Source organism: Paramisgurnus dabryanus, chromosome 4 (assembly GCF_030506205.2).
Source record: "Paramisgurnus dabryanus chromosome 4, PD_genome_1.1, whole genome shotgun sequence".
In the NCBI taxonomy this organism is placed as follows: domain Eukaryota; kingdom Metazoa; phylum Chordata; class Actinopteri; order Cypriniformes; family Cobitidae; genus Paramisgurnus; species Paramisgurnus dabryanus.
The window spans coordinates 32,170,266-32,195,976 of record NC_133340.1 but is presented as its reverse complement, the minus strand read 5'-3'; the positions used below and the strand labels follow the sequence as shown (position 1 = coordinate 32,195,976).

Genomic DNA, 25,711 nt, shown 5'->3' with positions numbered 1-25,711 from the left:
CCAAAAATGCATTTTATGGGTCGAAATTGTTGATTTTTAATGCATCCCACCATTCTATGCGGGTGTGTCCGGGAAATGTGATTGGACGAGCCTGGTCAAGTTTGAAAAAATATGTTGGCGGCCAAGAAAGCAGCTAGAGCACAAATTTAGTGTAAATAAGGTTATATTTGAACTTTTTACCCCTTTTGTTTGCATTTCTAGAGTGAAATTATTATTGCAGTTTTCAAATATGGGATTAGTTATCACAGATGTTCTTTATATTTTAAACAGAATTCCGTTTTCAGAATTCCGTTCAATTACGCCGCCTATAAAGTCTGTCTGAATGAATTTCCCAGAGCAAAGTTATTGTCTCATGAGTCAGCTGCCTTAGTTTTGGATGCAACCTAAGTCAAGGTCATGTTTCATGATCATATTTTGTATATTTCCTACCGTAAATAGATACAAATTTAAAATTATTTATTTAGTAATATGTGTTGCTAAGGACGTCAATTGGACAATTTTAAAGGCGATTTTCTCAATATTTAGATTTTTTGCAACCTCAGATTCCAGATTTTCAAATAGTATCTCGGCCATTCTAATAAACCATAAATCGATGGAAAATATAAATAAAAAACGGGCACTTATGACAGGTGGGAGATTCTTGTGAAATTAGACTTATGAGGTGTCATGAAACATTTTGATAAAAAAAAAGTAAATTCAAAGTAAGAGAATCAAAATAAGAAACATACAGTTACAAACATCTCTTCATGTACTATTTTGCACATGATTTCAAATGACATCATACAAACCAATTTTGTTGTTTTTTTCCACATTTAAGGGGGAAATGTTCATTACCGCAACGTGTCCATGACTGGATTTGGGTTCTTTCACATGGAAAATGTATAATTAAAAAATCAAAAAAATCAAAAGTTTCAGTGCATGTTATACTATAAACATCTACAGTAAAGAAACATGTGGTATTTGGTGATCATTTGGTAAATGTAGAGACGATAATAAGGAATATAAATGTGTCCAAGATTAATTTTCTCATCCTCCACAACAATTTTCAATCATTGTTTAAGCCCTCAAGAAACTAACATTTAAAAAAATTGTTGGAAGGGACATCATTGGCTGTGACACTCAAGATGGCTACCAGGTAAGCAGTTCTTATTTTTTCATTCCAGATAAAAGTTGAAATATTGTTTGTCATAGTACCTAGACAACTTTTTAGTTCTCATTACCGAAACATGAGTTTGTAAATGCATATATTTAATGTAATATCATGTTGCGGTAATGATACTTTTTTTATAATGATAATCTAAAATTGTTTTAATCCTCTACGAATAGTGGTTATAGTAAGTTCAGACCTTAATCTTACATGTGCAAAAAATAAAATAAATAAACAAACAATTGGCTTTAAGGGCTTTTTTAAAATTCTGATGCTGGACACGGATTTCGTGAGAATGGACACAGGATTTCATGAAACTCACTCAGGTTTGTGGTCCATTGTCACAAATTGAATACAAAACCAAATTGAAAACAATCAATTCTCTAACTGAAAATATATACAGTTATAAATCAAAGCCTTTCAAAGCCTACAGCAAACGGCCAGTTATGTGAAACATAAACACGTTATATTGTGCACTGTAAACACAACCTAAGCTTCAAAAACACAGAAAGAACGGGACCTTTAAACTCAGCACAATATCATATGATTTAAAACCCATTTGATTGACTGTAATGAGAGCCGCATTTGCGCTCTAAAATCCAGGCACTCCCCCACAGCTGATTATTGTTAGGAACTAAATTACATTTTTCTGCCACAGGGAATGTGATTCACATGCTGGTCAGATTTGGGAGTTTCCTTTGTTTAATGACTATAGCAGAATAACAGTGCCAACAATAGAGTTCTTCTCCAAAGGGTCCCAGTATACTACAATGTAAATTTGATGTCAGACCAACGGTTCCTTGTTGTCATTTACAGATGGCCGTGTGCTGTGAATCCGCTTAGGATGGGCCAAAGGACAATTAGCTGGATTTTGGCCAGTACATCGCTGCCGGCCGGTCACAGTATTGCCTGGACTCGTAACTTTTAGATGAAATCCATTCCTCTCATTCCTTTTATAACCCCAGGGCAGATGTTGTCCATGATTGTGTTTACAAAGAGGCTGAAGATAACAGCACTCTACATGATAGATAGCCTTGATAAAAATACTGCAGTAACAGTGGCTATACACATACTATAAACCAAAATATTGGGTTACAAAATAAAATTAAGACTTGACATAATGGTGTAAGTCATGGGTCTTCAACAGGGGGTCTGGGGACCCTTGGGGGTTCGTTGTGAAATTACTAAGTACTCCAAATATTGTTTGAGTGCAAAATGAAATTAGCCAAAAGCATTAATTGTTTGGCTAATAATAACTTATTAAATCCTGAAATGAAGAGCATAATGTTCCCATAATAAATTCTATTCATTAAGAATAAAATGTTACGTAGTATGGGAATTTTTTTTTTAAACGTAACCATCTTAACTAATTTTTTGAAAAGTTGCCCGCCAGCATTTTTGTAATTTTCACAAACGTTTCACAAAATGCATTCCGGAAAAAAATTATTCTAAAAATATATAAACATACAAATATATCAAATGAAGGAACAGAACCCTCTGCTTTCAAAACAAACAAACAAAAAAAAAAACCAACAACAACAAAAAACTGAAAAAAAAGGGTTTTATCCTATTTATATTTTTTATCTGCTTATAAACTCTTAAATATGGGTATTTTTCTTTAAAAATATTTTTTTTAGCAAAAAGCTGAAATAATTGCATTTTTGTAGCAAAATGATTATCAGAACGATTATCAAAACATACACAGAGTTTAAAATTAGTAAAAAAAAATTTGATTCAGATTTTTTATAAATTGGGAAAATTGGGCATTTAGTGGATAATCACGGTATTACAGATTAACATAAAACCTCATCAGGAACACGTTTTTTTATGCAAAAGTTTTCTCTTAATTGACGAGATAACTTGTCACTAGGGATGCTAAACAATTAATCGCGATTAATCTTTAGCAGAATAAAAGTTTTTGTTTACATCACATATGTGTGTAAACTGTGTATAATAAATATGTATATATATATATAAATATGAACACATTCATGTATAATTTTAAGATTTTTAAAAATATATTAAGTATTTATATTTATATGTAATATAAATTATACATAAATACACAAATGTATATACACATGTAAACATTTCTAAAACATATACATGCATGTGTGTACATTTATTTATACAAAGTTATTATACACAGTTCACACACATATATGATGTAAACAAAAACTTTTATTCTGCTAACGATTAATCGCGATTAATCGTTAAGCATCCCTACTTGTCACTGACGGGAAAGAGTTAACAATCAAATATTAAAGCTATAATATAATTGTAATGTGCATAACATTGTTTTGGTCACTTGTTTTTGTTTCAGTTTTGATATCTATAAAAATATATCTCCACATTTTATAACAAAGGTATGGAAAAATAAAAACCGAGTACTGCATCTGATCGACACTCTTACTTTGGACACCGTCGAACCATGTAGTTTTTTTCATTGCGTGCATACAGTTGCCATCTCTTTTTTACTCACCCATCATAAAGATTACAGGACTTTACGCACGTCTTTCCTCGGCTGAAGTATTTACATGATAGGCATTGGTCTGCACCTGGACCCCAGCATCCTGCTTCTGAACAAAGCGGATCACACATCATCTTCTGTTTGGCTGAGGAACAAATAGAAAAAAAAAACGCATTACTATAGGCCTAAAAGTTATACAACTTAATATAGCAACATGCAATGAGAGGACACAAGGTATGCCGATTGAAAGTCTCCTCACATCCTGATAGCAATCACTATGTTAAGATGTCTAAATGTATTTTTATAAGGTGTATGACCCAAAAAAAAAAGGTTCAACCAATCACTGCACTTCGACCGTATGCAATAATTGGACAAATGCTTCTCCTGTGTCAACGTGCTAGCATCATGTTGCTTTTATGAATTAGCGTAATGTTATTTATAATTATTACACGGCTCTCTGGAATGCTTGATTCTGATTGGTCAGTTGAGACATTTGCAGGTTCGTTCTTTTCAAATAATAACCGCACCAAAGTAATAACGCACAGCCGGTACTACTTGTACGATTAAAATCGCTCCGCGCCAATAAAGATTACTAGCTGTTTGGCGCCATCTTGTGACAAACACTGGACAACCATAATTTTAACATGTACGGAAAAAAACAAAACATTTAAACAGTGGATAGAAGAACGAACAACGACAAGACACAGATAGCTTACTGAGACTGAACTTGACAAAATAGAGCATGACAGCTACGAAGCCAACACACAAAAAAATACAGAATGGGCATTAAAACTTCTCAAAGACTGGCTAAAACCAAAAAAAAATGGAGACAGACAAGTATGAAGCAGAGGATCTTAATAAGGTATTACGATCATTTTATGCATCTGTGCAAAGTTTCGCGGAAGGATAAAAATGTTAATTTAAAACTAATATGCCAGTAAAATGTTTCAAATTCATATTCATGTCCAGTTTTTTTTCTTATGTGGCAAGTAGCCGTGTAATAAGCGGGATAATGTAGAGGCTGCCGGTAGTTATCGGGAAATAAGCCCCGACAGTGTGATCAGGACCCGACGCGAAGCATTATTCCTTACTTAAGCAAACTACGTCTACACAACTGAAAACTTTCTGCATCTTACTGTTTACTGGTTATTGTAGTAATGTGTAATGTTATTCACTTTGTACTGAATGAGACTTGACATGGTGGGCTCTGGTCTGTGCTTTCTGCTTTGGAGAAGGCGTGGCTTTTGATGGTGATTTAAATGTAGGGTGGGGTTTTGTGTTCAATGATAGCACACTAAAGTTATCATTTTTCAAAAATTCCCATTCCACGTTTAATAGCAGTGTTGTCACTGAACCTGTAATGTCCACAAAATACCACTGGATTGACTCAGCCGATGTCCACTTTAATCAACGGCGGCTAATACAATACATTATTTGGGCCGCTGGATGATCCAGAAGCTTCACATTACTGAGTCCAGCATTGTGAAAAAGAGGCAGATGAATAAGACGGCTAACAGCTCCATTGATCCCACACACCACAGACTTATTACCTCCCTAATTACATCCAACACAGCTTGGCACTGTGGCACAATGGGAGGCATCAGACTCTCTGACTGTCTGAACATCTTCATCAGACTCACGCGAATAATTCTGCACTCTCAACGATTCATGAACCCACGTAAGTCTAATCTTACATAACATATTGCCTAGTAAAACAATGCCTTTATATTCCATTCATGTCCCAGAGGTAAAGTATAATGTAATTGAAGAACTGGCAGACCTGTTAGCTGATGTATTATCAGAGCTCTGTGATAGGATGAAAAGTTTACACTTTATTATGTCATTAATGAGTGAATGTGATCAAAGCTGTCAGGTCTTATTGGAAAACATCAATTATATATTTTCCATTAAAAACAAATAAGAAAATTGTTAGTATTTTTATAAAGAATAAAAAAACGATGCAAATGTTTTAGTCATTCCCTCATTTTCATTTCTTTAATTATATTTTATGGTAAGACTTGTATTTGTTAAATAAGGTATAATGTATAGGAAGTAATGTATTATACATTTTTAGTCAGGATGTGTGTTCCTGTGTTTAAACCCATGACCTTATGTGCTGCTAACACAGTGAGCTATAGAGAAGCATGTATAAATAAAAGGTCCATGCAAGATTATTTTCACTATTGTATAACATTTACATAGATTCACAGGCACACTTGATAGCACTGTTTTAAATATACTCACTGCACTCTCTGGGGTCTCTGTTGCTTTTGATCAGGACTTTTTGGGTGTTGGTGCGGAAAAGCCCGGTCCAGTTCACCGTGTTATAGAAACACAACTGACTGTTGTTGGTGATGTAAACGTTTCCAGCGCTGATCTCTTTCAAAGACTGAAACTGCAACGAAGAGATCCAGCGCTGTTTCAGGATCAGTAGAGAAATACCACTGAAAAAATTAAAACGTAAAGGTGAGCGTCATATAGTCATTGAAGAGTTTTGATCTTTTCAATGTGCACAAATTGTTTATTTGGGTCGAAAAAGCATTTTTTTTTCACACTATCGTCCAATAGTTTAAAAACAGACAATAGTCATGGCTGATGTATCCTGTCAATCAAAAGAGAACAGGAAAATGCAAAGAACTTGAGCTCTGTGTATAGAAAATGTAAAGAAACATCATTAATTTAAAGTTCAATATTAATGGATATTATATGAATGAATAACATTTAGAAAATTTTATCTTCAGAATTTAGTTAATGCAACTTAATATAACCACCAAACTATCGGCATTGGTATCGGCCAATATCAGTCTGAATAATCGTTATCGCCATGGTGGAAAAAAATGTATATCGGTGCATCTCTAGTTTTTACAATGTTTGATTTCAACGATTTTTTTATTCACATTGACTTTGAAACCTTTAGACATTTTTAGAAATCATCGATGAAATTAAACATGAAATATTGATGACAAAAATACTGGACCACAAAAGTAGTCATAAGTAGGAATATTTGTAGCAAGAAAAAAAATGGATTGTCTGAGACAAAATAATCATTAGGATATTAAGTAAAGATCATGTTCCATGAAGATATTTTGTAAATGTACTATTGTAAATAAATAAAAAATGTATTTATCATTAGTATCGGTTGCTAAAGACTTCATTTGACAACTTTAAAGGCGATTTTCTCAATATTTAGATTTTTTGCACCCTCAGATTTCAGATTTTTCAAATAGTTGTATCTCTGGCAAATATTATGCTACAACCCATACATCAATGGATATTATTATAAAAATAAAAATTTTCAATTAAAAAAATTGACCCTTATGACTCGTTTTGTCATATGTTAAAAACTTAATTCACCTACAAAAACAATTTTTACCTGTAAAGAGTTCTTCCTCCGATAGTGACTAGGTTAGAAAAGACACCAAGGTCGCTCATGTTCTCTGGCCAAGACTGAATGTTCAAGTAACCTTTGGAAAATATAAACAATCAGGAATAATAAATGTACTTTTTTTTCACTTAATGCCTTTCCATGGCAGTGAACATTGTAAAATTGGAACTATCGTCCATCAACATCTGTGAACGTGACTGTAAAACCTATAATGTAAGTTTGTAAGTACTGATTGCAATACATAAAGTATATGAAGAAATGCAATATCCAATAAAAACAGTTTCAATACCATTATAGGTAGGATTTTCTTGGTTGCACACGTTCTTATGATCGATGTTTTAGTGTATCGGAATCAGAAGTAATGTGCGTATAAATGCTGGGTCTGTGCTCACGACAACAGTCGTGGTTCTTTCTCATTGCGTAGATTTTAATCGCTTCGCCTCATTAACTACAATATCTGCTAACGTAATAGAAGCTTTCTAACATGACCAAGCACTCAATCTTTTCTAACTTATTAGACACAAGAAAAAATACAGGAAGAAAACCATTAGGCATGAAAAAATAAGGATATAAGGATTCATGAATGATAATGGCATAGGAAACAAACCGAATGCTTGACATCAGGTGTAAATGAACATTTTTACATTTGCATTTGGCTATACAGTTATAGTAAAATGCCTTTCCTCACCCGTTATCTCTCTGACTGTGTGAAACACATTTAGTCGTTCGGGATCCAGTGCGCCAATGCCATGATACATGTCTCTGTTATTTCACACATGACAAAAGAGTTAATGCAATAAGTGTTGTGCATTCATACATCATTCAAAACCTTACGACCTGCCGGCTCTCCAAGCGGAATTGATAAGCACATAATGTATAAAGCGGTTCAAAGAGAAACTAAAAAGTCATTCGGGATGTTGATTTTGTCAGCCTTTAAGCATTTCTCACCCTTTGATGCCTGTGATGAGGAAGATGAGGTTACCGTTGATCTTGGTGCAATTGACAAACTTCTCAATGTTGCTGGAATCTACAGTTTGAGCTGTTTGAAGACTCCCAGTACCTATACCATCACACACTGAACACAAACAATACACAAACAATGTTTCACAACTTAACACATACTTACAGTACTACCAAATGCCATGAGATGTTGTATTTGCTAATTGGGAAATTAAGAAGCCTTGATCTTACTTTTTGGGCAGATGTCGGTGCATGGGATGCACATCTTGATGTGATTCTCCTCGACTTCCATCTTGTTGCTCGGACAGGCTCGTACGCACGAGCTGTGGTCCACCACAAAGTTATCTGTGCCAAAAACATCAAAACAGTTTGTATTTTGTTAAAATTGATAAATGCAATAGCTAGCTAGAACTTACGTGGGCATTTTTTGACACAGAAGGCTCCGTATGTGTATTTGGCTTTAGGGTTGTGCTCAAGCTGGAAGGTTGTTGGATTGTAGACGAATGGTTGAGGACATTGTGTCACACAAGCTCCACTGTCATTAAAGTTCGTACACGCCTGACAACAAACAGAAACACATGTAAGAACATGCTAGATCATCAATTAATCAAATGAATATAATGAAAAGACACATTCTAAGACATCAAAGAGATCCAACATAACATGGTGACATACGAAGCAGTCGGTGTCTTTGGGTCCGAAACAGCCACCTGCACACTCGCGATGACAACAGTTACTGACGTACGGACCGAAACATCGTCCATCACACTGTTCTGCACATACCGTCTTTGTTACTGTAAAGCAAAGTTGTGGAGTTTGTATAACTTCACTTTTCTGTAAATATGTCACCAGTCACCAGGACAAAGCAAACCCCCTAAATCTATTATTTGTCAGACAAACTCCACCACCCCCCAATCATCTTTGACGCTCTATGGAGCTGCATCCTCTTTAATTTTACTAAATTACATGGCGAAAACTGAACCTGCCATCTCCTCTCCCTCCCACCCTTTGTATCCGTCGCCCACTCATGAGTGCATCATCACAGGTTGTGTCAAAACGTTTCAGAAAGGACCACCGAGTTTTCCAAAGATCTATCAGTCTTCGGTTTAGCATACAATAACAATTTGCTTTTTGATGCCATCTTTGTGGCCTGGTATTGACAAAACAATGCATTCATTATGTTACAGTTTTATAAAACATCATTTGTCTGCGTGCACTGTAAACCAAATCAAAAAGATAATAAATGAAGTTTTAAATACTCACAGCTTTGGCACTGGTCCTCCTGTGGTCCCCAACAACGACCGTTACAGGACCGATGGCATCTTCTGCCTGTAAAATACACGGCATGTTCATCTTAAACAACAACAACGCAGTGTGCTGTGGGATTTACTCCTGGTAATAATAAAACAAGACGACGTTCCCACGCAGCAGATTGAATTTAATTGACTGTTTTGTAATTACCGTGTGAGAAAATCACTTCAGTTACAAGTGATTTTACTGAATAATCTTTACAGTAATTGTTCTATCGGCAGAAATGTGTCATTGGATACAACAAGCCCTCAACAACATACAGACACAATTCAGAAAACTTTAATAAGATTATTCAGCAATCTAAACAGATTTTTTATATACTTAGCATTGGTTAATCTAGTAAGGTGTGCAGCATAGCCAATATCTGTATCTGCAATCTCAAAATTATTTGTATCTGTTCTGATAAAAGCAGAAGTAGGTGGGGCTTAAAAAGGATGTTTACAAATATTCACAAAAAATATTGTTTACATTTTTTATTAAACTATTATGGACTCAAATGCACCAAATGGCAGCACCTAAAAGATTTTAAATCTCCAAGGTAAGTCTGATTTGTGAGTGAATCGTTTGTTTGAGTTGATTTATTTCAGTGAATCTGTGATTTTTATTTATAAAGAATTAGAAACGTCATGCCGTCTCACGTGGTTATCATTCACGGCATTGACCAAAATAATATTGCAGGGTTACAGTATGTTTTAAAATAAACCTTCGGCTTTGCGTTGTATGTTGTATGCATTTGTGAGGCTGCTTGACAGGGCGCTGTCTTGCAGTGTTGCCAGGTCCTCGTCTTTTTTGTACTTACATACTGTTGTGGCGCTTAACCGTGTATGGTTTTGTCTCATGAAGTGATAAAGTTTTTGGTTTTATCAAATTTATTAATTGAGCTGTCAGGCCCAATATTTGAATCTTTAAGGTAAAGAATTTTGATTTATTTCGGTTTATTGTTGGTATTTTTGTGTTTGCTGTATTTTGCCGTGCAAGATCTGGCAACACTAGTCAGCAAACGCTCGTGCTGCTGTTATTTTCTGCATCGCACATAGGCTACAGAAGACATTTTTTCCTTCTAGGCATTAATTTTTTTGATGATGCACATTTAAATACTTCATTAACAACTAATTAAGTTTGGTTAGGTACACAGTATGCAGAGTTTCTGTAAATGCGGTAGTCACTACCTGCATTTTGCATAAGTTAATTTGGTTGTAGAATGCTGTTGTAAGTCCCTTAACTCATTCCCCGCCAGCCTTTTTTTTTTTTGCCCACAAGCATTTTTTTTGTGATTTTCACAAAAGTTTCACAAAATGCCTTGCAGAAAAAAACCTTCTAAAAATATATAAACATACAAATATATCAAATGAAAGAACAGACCCTCTGCTTTCAAACAAACAAACAAAACAGGAAAAAAACATTTCATCCTATCTATATATTTTTTCTGCTTATAAACTTATATATATATATTTTTAGCAAAACACTAAAATAACTGCAGTTGTGTGAAGGAATTTTGTTAGAGATCAGATTCAGAAGAATTATTATAAATTAATAAATATTTTTTCGCTTCAGTTTTTTATAAATTGGGTAAGTGCGCCATCAAATGGATAAGTGGGGTATTACAGATAACCATAAAAACTTATCAAGAACATGTTTTTTCATGCAAATGTTTCTCTTAATTGACAAGATAACTCGTCAATGGCGAAGAAAGAGTTAAATGTAGCCAAGAAGCGATTGTCTTATTTCTCCTGTGGTGACATATACGAGGAAAGCCATTTCTGAAATGAGAAATAATGTACGGCAGGACTTGAATTCGTCCATGGGGAATTAATTTAATAATTGGAAGTTCGGTCATATTGATATTTGCTAATCACTGCAATCTTTTCTTGTAATTTTATCTTGTAACCAAAAATAATGAGAGATTGTATCGAGAAGGGGAGGAGATTTGTGCTTTTGATGAAAGATTATAAGGTCAAGTTCATTTTTATAAAATAATGAAGCTCACAGATAAGTAATTTGTAAAAAATGCCACAATATTCCCAAAAAGTTTTTAACCAGTCTAAATGATTCATAAACCCAAACAAACGATTCACTCATAACTTAAATTCAAACCAGCCTGACAGACAGAAGTGTAAATGTGAATTTGATTTATCATTGCCTAATTCTAGCTCTTCTCATCTCATCTACTCACATGTGTTTCCACTGCTGTTGGCAGGAACCACCAGAAGTTCAGACCGTGGGTTCTTGATGATGTCATGCCAGTGGATGGTGTCAGCGTGGCACAAGAACTTGTTCTGATCCACATACACACCTCCATTCAAGATTTCTATACAATCAAATATAAACAGAAGCTGAATTAGGAATCATAACAAATTCTGGAAAGTCTTTTGAGATATCTGAGGTCACCTTAGGGATTCTCTGTACTGTTATAACCGTATAAAACCAGTTTATGAAATAAGTGTAATGAAAATAATCTCTTATAAGAAGAGGATTTAAGAATGAAAATCACTCCAATCCCAATAAATGTTAAGCTGCTTATAAAAGATCAGGCCAGATTATGAATATATGTGTCCAAACAGATTAAGAACATACTGTATGTGGAATAGTTATATTTATATTCATGGAAGAAAACAGGATTGATAGACACTGATTTACTTTTAAATAAAACCCTCCTATTCCCCTGTAAAAAAAAAACATTAGACTAATTTCAGAAAAGGTCAGGTCTGTGGTTTTAATAAAGAACCTAGACATGTTATACTCAGAAACATCACAAATTCAATGTCTGGCTCTGTCTGGTTTATTAAATAAAACCACCAACATGTTTTGTTAACATAGTTCAAACTCATTTTGTCTCAAAGAGAAACAAACAGGAATGTTAATGCACCAAAAACATTACTCAGACTGCCCTCCATGAAGAACTAATGTAACTTAATGAATTAAATGGCTAGATAGTGGTGCAGTCAACCTACATAATAGATTATGCATAAGCTTCAGCCATATAACTAGCCTTAGTAAAAATCATCTATTTACCATTTAATTTGTTTTATTTTTATTTACATTTATGGATTTGGCAGACGCTTTTATCCAAGATGACTGCAAACTGAATATTTAAAGCTGTAATATGTTATGTTTTTTGGCAAAAAAATAAACAAAAATTAGTTACTGAGCAAGGGCATTAAAAGATTATAATAATGAGTTATAATTTGAGCTGTCCGTTTGGATTTTGTGAGAAATGTCAGTTGTTTTTCAACAAGCGAACAACCTGCAATTTAATGTTTCAAACAGAGATGGCGATAGTGAGGCTCTCAGTTTTAAAGAGCACCTATTTCATTGCTAAAAAACAATGTTGTTTTGTGTATTTGGTATATTACAATGTGTTTGCATGGTTTATGGTTTAAAAAACACATTCTTTTCCAGATACCGTGCATTTTTATACCTCAAGAAATACTGCTTTCCTCAAATGCTCTGATATTGTACAAAGCTCATCGATTTGAAAAGCTCTGTGTCCCTGATTGGCCAGCTAATCTGTACGTTGTGATTGGTCTGAATACCTCTGATGTCAGCCAGAAATGTGACGCTCCCTACCTTGTTTGAAAAATGTTCACAATGCAATGCTAACAGGAGTTAACCTACAGACTGTGAGGCAAAGCCGGAGGAATTATGATAATGTCGGTCTTTTTTACGTCAAGGCACAGGAAGTAAACTGTTGCTACAATCTCTGTGTTCGTTGTAGTCCAAGAAAATACATTTACATTGGAAACGATAACTTCATCATCGTGTACTTTGGGGTTTGCACCTTTTGCATATCATTTACATGTACTTATACACATTTACACACCAAAGAAAAAAAAATCGTGAATCGGACAATATGCACCCTTTAACAAGTAAAGAGCTCAGATGAAAAAGCCGCTTAACTCTTTCACCGCCAGTGTTTTTAAAAAAAGTTGCCAGCCAGCGCCAGCGTTTTTCATGATTTTCACCAAAGTTTAATGCCTTCCAGAAAATGTTCTTCTTTAAATATATAAACATACAATATATCAAATGAAAGAACAGACCCTCTGCTTTCAAACAAAAAAAAAAAAACGTTTCATCCTACCTTTAGTAGTTCTTTTGCAATCAGCTTTTGAATATGGGTAGGTTTTTGCAAAAACACCATATTTTGAGCAAAAAGCAGAGATAATTCCATTTTTGTGACGGACTTTTCATAGAGATCCCATTCAGAGCGATCCTTAAAACGGACACGGACATGCAGCCGCTTGCCATAGGGCAATACTTCCGGGTTTAAAAAGTTGCGGAAAAATCCACCTGGTGGATAATAGCGGTATTGCGGAAATACGGAAAATCTCGTCATTGGCGGGGAAGCGTTTTCTCTTAATTGACGAGATATCTCGTCAATGGCGGGGAAAGAGTTAATGCCACCTCCCTCAAAAATGAGATGATAAAAATTAACAATGAAATTACTAAAGTTTGTAAAAATATGTCATTTCAATTACTGACTAATAACCTTTTCATTGCAGTTAAAGTGAAATGAATAAACCTAAACATAAGTGTGGGGTCCTGACAAAAAATGTTCATTTATAAGAAAACATGTTAGATGCACTTAGAGGGTTTTGCATCTGAACTCTTCAAGTGCCGATATCAAATACTTGCAAGGTTGGCAAAATCCTTATACAGTATCTTTACTTTGTTTTAAATAACAATGGGTTTAAATAAAATTACATTTGCAGATTGACAAACTATAGTGGATCTTTGGCTAATGAGAAGTAGGTTTATGGGCTGGTCATTTAAGCGTAATCAGTTTTATGGCATTTAAATCACCAAACTATTGCATCATGTATGCACATCCTCAGAAAAAACCCTGAGTCATAAACCTCCCAGCATCTGGCCCCGATCCTGTTTAATCTCACTGCACTGGTCAATGGGGATATTTTAAGACAGACATTGACCAGCTTGGCAAGATTAATGGCCAAAAGTTTAACAGTTATTTCCAATTTTCAACTTGACAATGTTTTACTTGCTTTTAGTTAAAGATTGACAGTCTTTTTCAACACTTGCAAGGCAATGACAGTATGATGGAAAGGTCAACAATGTGATTGAAGTAACATACATTTTTAAAAAGGCACTTTTGACTTTCACAGCTGGAAACTCATGATCCTTTACACATGATTTGCAAGAACAAGAAATGTCATACATTTAAATGAGAATGATAAATAACTATAAGATATTACGAGTGATTGGGTGTCTCTGATATCAAATTAAATGTTAAAAAAAAAACAAAAAAAAAGAGTAAACATTTATATTTTAAAGTCATTTGAAAGGAAAAACTTATTGCAACCATTGCCAGGAGAAACTTTAATTAACATTATTTGTCCAACTATTTTTAAATAACTATTTTGAATTTTTGTTCAATTATTTATTAAAATGTTCTCCACATTTCTGACAATTGTGAGGCCAATGAGAAAAGTAACTGTATAAATATGAAGAGAAATCTCCAGCTGACTGCAACCCTGAATATTGGACAAAACACATTGCTGGATTAAAAATTACCCAATGTTGGGTTGTTGTTATGCAACCATGGGTTTAATAACCCAGCATTGGGTCAATTTTAACCCAGCGCTGTTTTCTGTCTAATATTTACCTAGCATGAGTTAAAAATAACCCAAATTTTTACTGTGGAGATGTCAAACGGGTTTGAAAAATAAATGAATAGATTAATGTGCCATAACCAATTATTATTTATGAGATAGAAAACGGCAGGAAAATATTCATTAAGCGCACAGTTGCAACATCTGTTAAAATGTCTTATATAATAAAAATATTGCTTTCTTTAAATTTGACACAAACACAATCAAGTTTTGTTAGAGGCGAATTTAATAACAAAACCAGATAAAAAAACACTTCAAAGCAAAAACTACTTAATAAAGTCAATTAATTCTCATTTCACCTGTCTCCAGTATATCCAATACAGTATATCCAATACAGTATATACAAGACTATACCACAATTGTGAAAATCACAAAGGACAGATTTATAATATCTCAAACATTTTAACTCTTTCGCCGCCATTGACGAGATATCTCGTCAATCAAGAGAAAACCCTGCCAATGACGAGATTTTCCGTCTTTCCGCAATTCCACTATTATCCACCCTTCCGCAACTTTTTAAACCCCGAAGTATTGCCCTATGGCAAGCGGCTGCATGTCCGTGTCTGTTTTAAAGATCGCTCTGAATGGGATCTCTATGAAAAGTCCGTCATAAAAATGGATTTATCTCTGCTTTTTGCTCAAAATGTGGTGTTTTTGCAGAAACCTACCCATTTTCAAAAGCTGATTACAAAAGAACCACTGAAGGTAGGATGAAACGAGTGTTTTTTTTTTTTTGAAAGCAGAGGGTCTGTTCTTTCATTTGGTACATTGTATGTTTATATATTTAAAGAAGAACATTTTCTGGAAGGCATTAAACTTTGGTGAAAATCATGAAAAACGCTGGCACTGCAACTTTTTTAAAAAACGCTGGCGGTGAAAGAGTTAAAGTCCCCTTGAAATCTAAACTGAACATTCTTGTTTTTAGTGGAATATTGCTGTGTTCATTATAAACAATTTATCCATGTAGGTCATAACTTTTTTTTTATTCATGTGCCCTCATTGATTTAAAATCTAAAAAAAATGCCCTCTTGTGGTGATCATTCTCTGATGACATCAGCATGAAAGCTTGGGCGGAGCATCCGTTAACCCCGCCCCCTCCATCTGTCAGTCTGCTCCAAGTTCCATTTCTGAATGAAATGCCTACTTTTCTATATCCAATCAAATTACTGTAAAAAAAACACAAGAAATACAGAGAAATACTTAATACTGCCTTAATACGCAGACATACAGAGACTGTCCTCCAAAAAATAACGACCTCATAAGTTGTTTGTGCAAAAGCACCTTATTACGACGTAAAGTGACGTATTAAGGGATTAGGGTCCTCTAGCGGCAGTAGCTTATAAATGCAATCTGTTGTTACGTTTTAAGTTTTTTGCCTTATACATCAGATAAGACACATTTAATTTTATGAATTTGTAAATGTAGAAATGGTTTCATAAACATTTATGGTTTTAAAGATATTTTGGAGCATCTAACCCCACCATCACCCTTACCCTAAACCCAACCACTTCTCAACCATATAAAACACAACACACAAGTAAGTACAGTCAGGTATTTTGTTGCATGAAAACAGTGCTTTAAGTGGCCCAAAAGAGGTGCCAGTACTCTATTTTTTTTTTTTTTTGCTGACTCGACTCTTATATTGAAGGGGTTTTATATTCAGCAGTCAACAGACAACCTTGTAAAAAATAATAAATCCTTTTATAAATTTGTGCACTCAAAAAAATGATTCAAGCCCTTCTTAGAAATGACACATTAAAATTGTGTTCAATAAATGTAAAATAACTCATTAAGAGCAATAGGTATATATATTTAATTAGTATAACACAAAATAAATATGTACTATAATTTATTGATTTCTTTTTAATTGCGATAACACAATTAGTTTGAGTCTGGGTTCTGGAAAAATAATTTCCCAGCATGCTTTGCATGCAACTGCTTTTGGGATGTCAGCCAGCGAATCCTCTGATTCTGACCTTGTTCTTTTACTACTCAGAGTCTAAAACAAGGAGGGCGTATAAAGTGGTTATTGTACTTTCATTTTAACCACACAAACACACACCTCTCCAGTCCGGATGACATTGACTGAGAGTCAGCGGCAAAAGCGACGCATGCGCTTTTAACTTGTAAACGCAAGGGTGTATGGGTAATGTAGTCTCTGCTCTCGGTGGGACGAATTAGGAAGCGTATTGTGAAGGGCGCTCTGAAAAGCGGCAGCGCAGCCAAAGGATTAAATTAAACCTCTGATTTTTAAACAGATGTGCAAATGAGCGTTCCGGTACGCTAAAAGCATGTTCTGGGTGCACGGAGAGGTGGTGGTACGCTGAAGAGCTATATTTAGAAGTGCCGGTACTGAGTACCGGTGCGTTCCGGCCTACTTAAAGCACTGCATGAAACAGTATAAAAGTATTACAAACCATTCGCATTGCAAACCTTGCAAACTGAAGCCATACGATTATTTACATGAAGAAATCTCATTCAAACATAAACCAGCACGACGTAGACGGTCATAAGAGCCAAACCCCTTTTCACAATCATAGGTGACGTAGTATCGCGGCAGTTTTTGAATCTGTGTACGTCCGGATCTGATATTTACAGCAGATTGTGATCACTTTTGCATCTTTTCTTCAAATAAATCGATTGTTTGACCTCTGTACACTTGATTGTGACTTCCTGTTCACAGGGACTTTAATGTCTGATAAGACAGTGATTAAACTACTTGTAGTGCAAATGTATTGCTTCTTCCTGCACTTCCCCATATTGTCCATAAGAATCAAACTATTATGCAATTTCTCCACATTAGACTGATTTTTAAAGCAACAAATCCATAAGACACATCTCCTCCTCAGTGGCTTTGAAGAGATGTTGATCTAAAGCCCTCCATCACTTCTGCTCTCCGTCATTCAGCCCCCCGTCTACATTCCTGACTCGTCCCATTATTCAGTCACACAGGGAGGGGAGTTTGGTTTGTGGTGATAGCACCGAGCCCAGAAATCACACCCAGCAGAACAACAACAGCAGGGTCTCATGAGGATGGACTGGGACGGTTGGTGGAGCGGTGATATGGCTGCCATCATGTCGAGGGCTCCACATTAGACGCGGGTAAAAACATAAACATAAACTGCACCGAGCTTGACAAAGCAACATATTTTTGTCTTCTTTTGCAATTTGTGCTTAAAATGATTATTGTCAAATTTTATTTTCGTTCCAAAATTCTTATGAAGAACAGCAGACAAGGCACTGAAATTACATTACCAAATAAATGCAATAAAGAGTAAGCCGTATACAGAACACCCACCTTGTTTACATCTGATTTCGTTTTTTCTGCATTTGGTAATGAGAAATGAAAATAGGCTGATACATTAGGAACACCAATGTTATTAAATCACCCAAGTAAAGAGTATTTGCTGACGGGGAGTTCAATTTTACAGGGAAATATTTTGGAAAAATAAAATTATGTTTGAAGCTGTGAGATACTGTGTAGTTTAAACATCTTTCGGTGCATAAAGATGATATTGGATTTATTATTAATGTAAACCCGTTCCTCTCACAGTCGGAGCCAAGTTAAATGCTACTTTCTGTTGTAACGTCCTTTAATCTTAGCTTCTCCACATAATGTCTTCTTTCTCATTATATGATTTTTATTGTGAATTACATTATAGTGTATTATGACTATATGGCTTATTCTCAAATGCCTTTTACAAAATATATAAAGAATATTTTTGCCATATTTTGTAATGATGGTATAATGATGATATATAATGTGTAAAATAATAACCGCAGGTTAGTGTCGAGTGAAATGTATGTATTTCATGAACCCCATTTACATATGCATTTGGTTGATGCTTTCATCCAAATGTATGCATTTTTATCAGTTTGCATGTTCTCTGGGATTCGAACCCATAACCTTCTGTGATGCTAATGCAATCCTCTATCAATTGAGCTACAGGTACAGAAACACACCCATAACACTATTAAAAAAAGAAATGTTGTGTCAAGTAACCGTCAACATCTAAAGTTTTTATCAGCAAAATGTCAGTCAGTGTTTCATCTCTATAAATTTGGGGAAACAACAGCAAATGAAAATATATTTATTGCAACCTCATCCAACTTTTAAGATCGGCTGGGATTTTAAAACTGCTCTCTTGCTGCACATCTGTGATCAAACAAGAAAAAATGGAGCTTGGGTTTTAAAAATCTTTGTCGATTTGGAGTGCCAGTATACAACTACTCGCTTTCAAGGTCTTTCAAAGGCATTCTGATCCTTCAGGGACTCAACTGTATAAGGTCTTTAAAAAAGTGTAGCAGCCTGAATGCCACTTACAGAATTCATTTTTATCCCATTGATCTTCTACCAGGAATAATGCCGCTAAAAAAAACAGCTATTTTTCTGATGAAGAGACCATCTGTTCACCTACTGGCATGGCCTTAGGCAACAATGATCATGTGAGCGATCAGCACTTTAAAGAATTAATTCTGATAATTACTGATATTACCTAAAAATAACTTTGGTAAATACAAGGTACTGTACACGTCACCTGGCTTGAACATGGACGCATGGCCACACAACATAAAAGTCAACAGCAAAATGTACTCTTTAACTCTTTCCCCGCCATTGATGAGTTATCTTGTCAATTAAAAGAAAACATTTGCATTAAAAAACATGTTCCTAATTAATTTTAATGTTAATCTGTAATTCTGCGATCATCCACTAGATGATGGTCCACTTACCCAATTTATAAAAAACTGAAGCAAAAAAGTTTGTACTAATTTTAAACTCTGTGTATGTTTTGATAATCATTTTGAATCTGATCTCTAACAAAATTTCTACAAACATGCAATTATTTCAAAAAAAATATTTTTAACTAAACCCTAAACCAACTTTTTTTAGTTAATGATGTGTAAGAATGATGCTTTATTAGTGCTGTTCATTGATTTTAGTAAGTTTTTTGACATATAAAGTGTTTCAATACTACAATATTGGATGTTGTGTCCAAAAAATAACTCGTGACGTAAGCAGGTTCAAGCTTACCACGCCCTTGTTACGATCTCACCACACACTTGGTACGAGTTTAGTTCATCCCCTCTATCTCCGTTGGGATCTGCCCACTTTTCTTGCATTTTTCAAATATTGCCAGTGGGTGGAGTCGGGCTCTGACCAGGGGTTTAGTTATGCTTTAAAGAAAAATACCCCTATTTAAGAGTTTATAAGCAGAGAAAAAAATAGATAGGATGAAACGTTTTATTTTCCCTGTTTTTTTTTTGTTTTTTTTTTTAAAACAAAGGGGCTGTTCTTTCATTTTATATATTTGTATGTTTAAATACTTTTAGAAGAAAATTTTCCTGGAAGGCATTTTGAGAAACTTTTGTGAAACTTTTAAAAAAAGGGCTGGTGGGGATTGAGTTAAAGTTACGTGTATTAATGTTTTTTAAGTGCTATTTAAACCAGAATAAATGAGGTGAACTTTTCTTAAAAAAAATTAAAAATAAAGAAATTAAAAAACAGACATGCCCTGCCAAAAACAACAACAAAAACCATTACAGAAAATCTATTGGATTTAATGGTTTTAATATGAATTGTATTGTTTGTAATGAAACTATTATGATCTTTGTTGGTCTCTACTGGTTTGTGTTGGTGGGACCATTAAATCCTATATGTCCCAAATGGCAAAAAAAAAAAAATGGTGAAAAGCTAATCGTCCGTAATGGTATTTTACAGCAGGGTGGTTTTGGAACACAGTAACACTAAGATAGTTAAATCTAACTTATTATTATAAGTTATAATATATATAATAGATATTCGCTCGAATGACGCAACAAGCGTTTCGCATAACGCATGTTTAGTGTGCGTTGAAAAACCTGAACTTTGGCGGATATTCGCACACTGTTTTAACCAATCAGGAGCTTGCTCTAGTAGTGACGTGATTAGTAGTGAGGAGTAAATTTGAATAAATGATGCAAATTTCATACGTGACTAATGCAAATTGTATGTGCGAATAAAGCTTAAAATGTTCAAGCGTCCAACTACATGCGAATAGCACGATTTATTCGCTCATTCGCATCTGGTGTGAACGCACAGGTTCTATTTTTTTAATAGTATTGCGCAGTATATTTAAATGTCACTTTTTGCTTGTTAAAAGATCTATAATACATTTTAGATCAATCATTTTTGTATTCTCTTCATGTTAGTTCTAATATTTATATATTCCCTGCCCTTTCTGCTATTAAATTCAGGATAAAATATAAATTGACCATTTAATGCAATGAGGATTGATCTAACTAATGCCTCTGTTGTTTACCCAGCATTCAGCTGTATACACATACACATACACACACAGTCAACAGATGGAGAGAGAATGACAGTTCTCCAGACTGAGCTCAGCAAACTGGCACTGTTTCAAATAGACAAAAAAACCTGAAGCCTGTGGATGTGTGTTTTCTAAATGTCATTAAAAGGGTAACAATTATTTGTAATCCAGTCTGTGAAGACACAGCTAAAGTCATTTTTTGTGTGATTTAATCTTTTTTTTTACATAAAATCATCTTACATAACACTGTAAAAAAAATCCGAAGAAATTGCAATGTTATTGCAGCTGGGTTCCCGGTAATTTACCGTAGATTTAAATTTATGTTATTTACTGGCAAGAGTTTGTTCAAAGTTAAATAAATTTTAAATATTAACAAGTCTTTATCTTTACAGAATAAAACTATACAATAACAGCCTCATGCAAAGCATTCTGGGAACCAGAAATCATCATCAACCTTTTTCTGTTTTTTGCTTCAGATTTTGTTTCTCAGAATGCTTTGCTTGATGCTGTTTTTTTAGTTTTACTCTGTAAAGACAAAGACTTGTAAATGTTAAATGTTCATTCATAACATAAATTTAAATCTACGGTAAATTACCGGCAACCCAGCTGCAATTTCTACTGATTTTTTTTACAGTGAATGTAAAGATCATTCTGTGAAAATATAACCTTGATATCTTTAATATTGATGTGAAAACAGTGACTGAAATCAAAGTTTGATGCTCCTAATCTTATCGTTAGATTTTAAGACTTTAGCCTGGATTTCACAAGTTGCGTTTCCATTACCCTTAACATAGATCGCACAATGGTTTACGCTTGCATGAGGTTGTTTTTCAGGCAATACGAAAAAGTGAAACTGCAATGAAAACTATAATTTCACATTTACAGGTCACCTGGCTTACGTAAAAGTCACATGATCATTCTTTAAAGACACAAATTCACATACACTTAAAAAAAAAAAATCTCATTATATGGGCCCGTTCCCCTTGCCATTAATGCTTGGATAACATGCTTCTTCAATTAAACATAACGGCTAGTGCAATAGCTGTCTGCAATCCTTTCAACATCTGTAGACTTTTGGACTGATTTGGTATAAAATTGCTAACACCTAAAAAAAGGTAAGCTTTATCAATGTACAATTTTCACTTAACTCATTCTCTGCCAGTCGTTTTTTAAAAAAAAGTGCCCGCCGGCATTTTTTTGTGATTTTCACAAACGTTTCTCAAAATGCCTTCCAGAAAAAATGTTCTTCTATAAATATATAAACATACAAATATATAAAATGAAAGAACAGACCCTCTGCAAAATGGAGAAAAAAGTTTCATCCTATCTTCATTTGTTCTCTTTGTATCACCTCTCAACTATGGGTAGGTTTCTTCAAAAATAAAAAAAATTGAGCAAAAGGCTGAAATAATTGCATTTTTTGTAAAAATACTTTTGTTAGAGATCAGTTTCAGAATGAGTATCAAAACATATACAGAGTTTAAAATTTGTTTTTACATCATGTTTTTTTTATAATTAGGTAATCTAGTGGATAATAGTGGACTTACAGATTACCATAAAAACTCCTCAGGAAAGCGTCAATGGCAGGGAAATGTTTTCTCTTAATTGACGATATAACTCGTCAATGGCAGGGAAAGAGTTAAAGTGAGAACATTTTTGTTAAAAATATTATATTTTAGGTGTTACCATTTGAAGTAAATTCAAGTTAATTCAACTTTCAATTTAGGTTAAACATTTAAGGTAAAAAACCTTTTACAAATTGTTTCAATTGGTAACACCTAAAAAAATAAGCTTTATCAACTTACATTTTTCATTTAAAGTGAAAAAAGTTTGCTTCAAAATATTATATTTTGGGTGTTACCAATTTAAGTAATTATTTAAGTTAATTCAACTTTCCCTTTAAGTTAAAACATTTAAGGTAAAAAAAAAACTTTTACAAATTATTTCAATTGGTAACACCTACAAAAATAAGCTTTATCAACTTACTTTTTTCATTTAAAGTGAGAAAATATTGTCAAAAAAATATTATATTTTTAGGTGTTCCCAATTGAATTAATTATTCAAGTTAATTTAACTTTCACTGTATATTAAAACATTTAAGGTAAAAACTTTTTAAAATTACTTTAGTTTGTAACACCTACAAAATATAAGCTTTTTCAACTATCAATTTTTGTTAAAAATATTATATTTTTAGATGTTACCAATTGAAGTAATTTTTTAAGTTAATCCAACTTTTACATTTTACGGTTTAACACTGGTTATTAGAAAAGCTGTAATTTTGAAACAGCTTTTATCAACAAAGCTTTGTGCAAGTCTGTAATGGAAACCAGGCTACTGACAGGGTCACATTTACATCCCTGTAAGATTTTGGTTTGGCAATCATACAAAAACATATCCTAGACTTTATTTTTTTGTGAGTGGGTGTTTAACTTTAACCTGCTCATCTTTCCAATGCATTTGAGACTAGGAATACATTTCAATAAATATTGTTAGAAAAAGTTGAAAGCCTTTTGCGCTGTTGCTTCTGTTTTCTCTCAGATCAGATCAAATTTGGATTCACAACTATGTTACTCCCTCTATGTTTGCTTCTTTTCTTTTGCCATTATTTTATGAATATAGGTGCAAATATGACTTTGTACTATTTTTGTGTGTTTTATGTTGAGTTAGGTGTGCTTTTTTTTAGGACGTATTGCCTGCACAATCAAATTCAACCAGAAAAAAAGTATTAATTTAAAACCTATTTATGTTATTTACAGTCATACAATTACAAATGCTGATGATTGTAAAATGCATCTTACATGAATTAATGCCAAAAAATGCACAATTACTAAACTCCACAATTCTTAGAAGCTTCATCAACTTTTTTCGGATAAGAGATGTGTTCTCTAACCCTATGCACTTAAAGTTCTGGCCTAATTGCTTTGCAGGGAACATACGGAGACCTATTGGGAGTTGTGCTTGGTCAGACCTCTGAATTCACCAGAGAATCGACAACTGCTGTGAGAAAATTGGAAGAACTGCAATGAATTAAACAGAAGACTTCCCTCTTTAGGTATAATTTCTTTCGTAGGGTAAATGTCATCATTTATTATCTTAGTCAAAGAGACTCAATTATAGATAAAGGGAAAGCATTAAATGAATACTGTACTCCATATTTCTGCCATCATTCACACACATTTATGTCAGTTGAACTCTATATGATTGTTTATTTAAAGAAAATCATAAGCAAAAGGTTAACAGATCCTTATATGTACCATTTATATACATCTGGTACACATATGTACACTTTAAAAAAATGCTAGGTTATGTTAAGCCTGAAGTTGGGTAAAAAAAAGGACAAGCCCATCCATTGGGTTAATTTAAACCAGAAAAAGTTTATATTTGATACAATAACCCATGCAGTAGGTTAAATTACAAACCATGGGTTGGGCTCGTCCCTTTTTGACCCAGCATTTTTTAGACTGTACCTTTTAGGTACTATATGCACTCTTTGGTACCAATATGTACTATGGTAGTAATATAAACTCTTTAGGTGCAAGGTACTGCCCCAGCGAGAGCTAGGAACCATTTTGTCTGACAGTGTAACCTATAAAATAATATCAATATCTACTGTATATAGCAGCTTGTGTGTAAACAATAAATCGAAATTCTTCGACATCCACTGGCCAGAGCTTTTATGCAAGATCTTTCATCCCTTGTTTAAAATCACAGCGCTGTCGAATGTATAATTAATTTAATTCGATTATGAATGTCTGAATTAAAAAAAAAACATGCCAGCGTTTGTTACAAAATGAATGCATGCTGTAAAATGATCCATCCTCCCAACACTTGTTTGAAGGAGTCGCGTTGATGGAATAAGGAAAAGGCCGCCTCATTTTTCTGCTAAAGTAGCTGTGTGCATGAAAGCTACTTGGCATCAGTAAAGCAGAAGTGCATGGTGGGGAAGTACATCAGTTGCATTTTATATCAAAGGATCCATTAGGATCTGGAGGCTGTTGCTCTCAGGGAAAGAAAAACAAAAGCTTTCATCTCTCAAACTTGAAACACTGCTGGGTTTGGAAAACAGGTGAAATATTTCTATTTGAACGTCTTCATATTGATATTAAAGGTAATGATCTAACTATGCATGTCACAGCGGGACATTACACAATTATTACAGCTTTCCACCCAAACACTTGTTCAGTCGTATTTATCGATCAAACCACTGCAGAAAGCACATTTTACTTTTTGCACACTTTTGCACTCTTCATATTGATATTAAAGGTAATGATCTAACTATGCATGTCACAGCGGGACATTACACAATTATTACATGCAGCTTTCCACCCAAACACTTGTTCAGTCGTATTTATCGATCAAACCACTACAGAAAGCACATTTTACTTTTTGCACACTTTTGCACACCCCTCGCTCTTATTTTCACATCTGCAATTAGTTTCACAAAAGTTGCTAGAGTTTTATGTAAATCAGAGCGGGCTTTAGTGTCACCATTGGTCCACTAGT

General features: G+C 34.2%; 1 protein-coding gene across 1 annotated transcript in view; it reads right to left on the bottom strand.

Annotated features, from left to right (window-relative positions):
* Positions 1–25,711, bottom strand: part of LOC135735693 (receptor tyrosine-protein kinase erbB-4-like) — a 194,541-nt gene that overhangs the window by 44,613 nt on the left and 124,217 nt on the right. Inside the window, exons 4-13 of the mRNA XM_065254188.1 lie at positions 11,447–11,581; positions 9,226–9,291; positions 8,638–8,756; positions 8,379–8,520; positions 8,194–8,307; positions 7,951–8,077; positions 7,691–7,764; positions 6,991–7,081; positions 5,862–6,061; positions 3,630–3,762 (exon numbers count right to left, since the gene is read on the bottom strand). Of these exons, the coding sequence (XP_065110260.1) occupies positions 3,630–3,762; positions 5,862–6,061; positions 6,991–7,081; positions 7,691–7,764; positions 7,951–8,077; positions 8,194–8,307; positions 8,379–8,520; positions 8,638–8,756; positions 9,226–9,291; positions 11,447–11,581 (1,201 nt within the window). The remainder of the gene's footprint in view (positions 1–3,629; positions 3,763–5,861; positions 6,062–6,990; positions 7,082–7,690; positions 7,765–7,950; positions 8,078–8,193; positions 8,308–8,378; positions 8,521–8,637; positions 8,757–9,225; positions 9,292–11,446; positions 11,582–25,711) is intronic.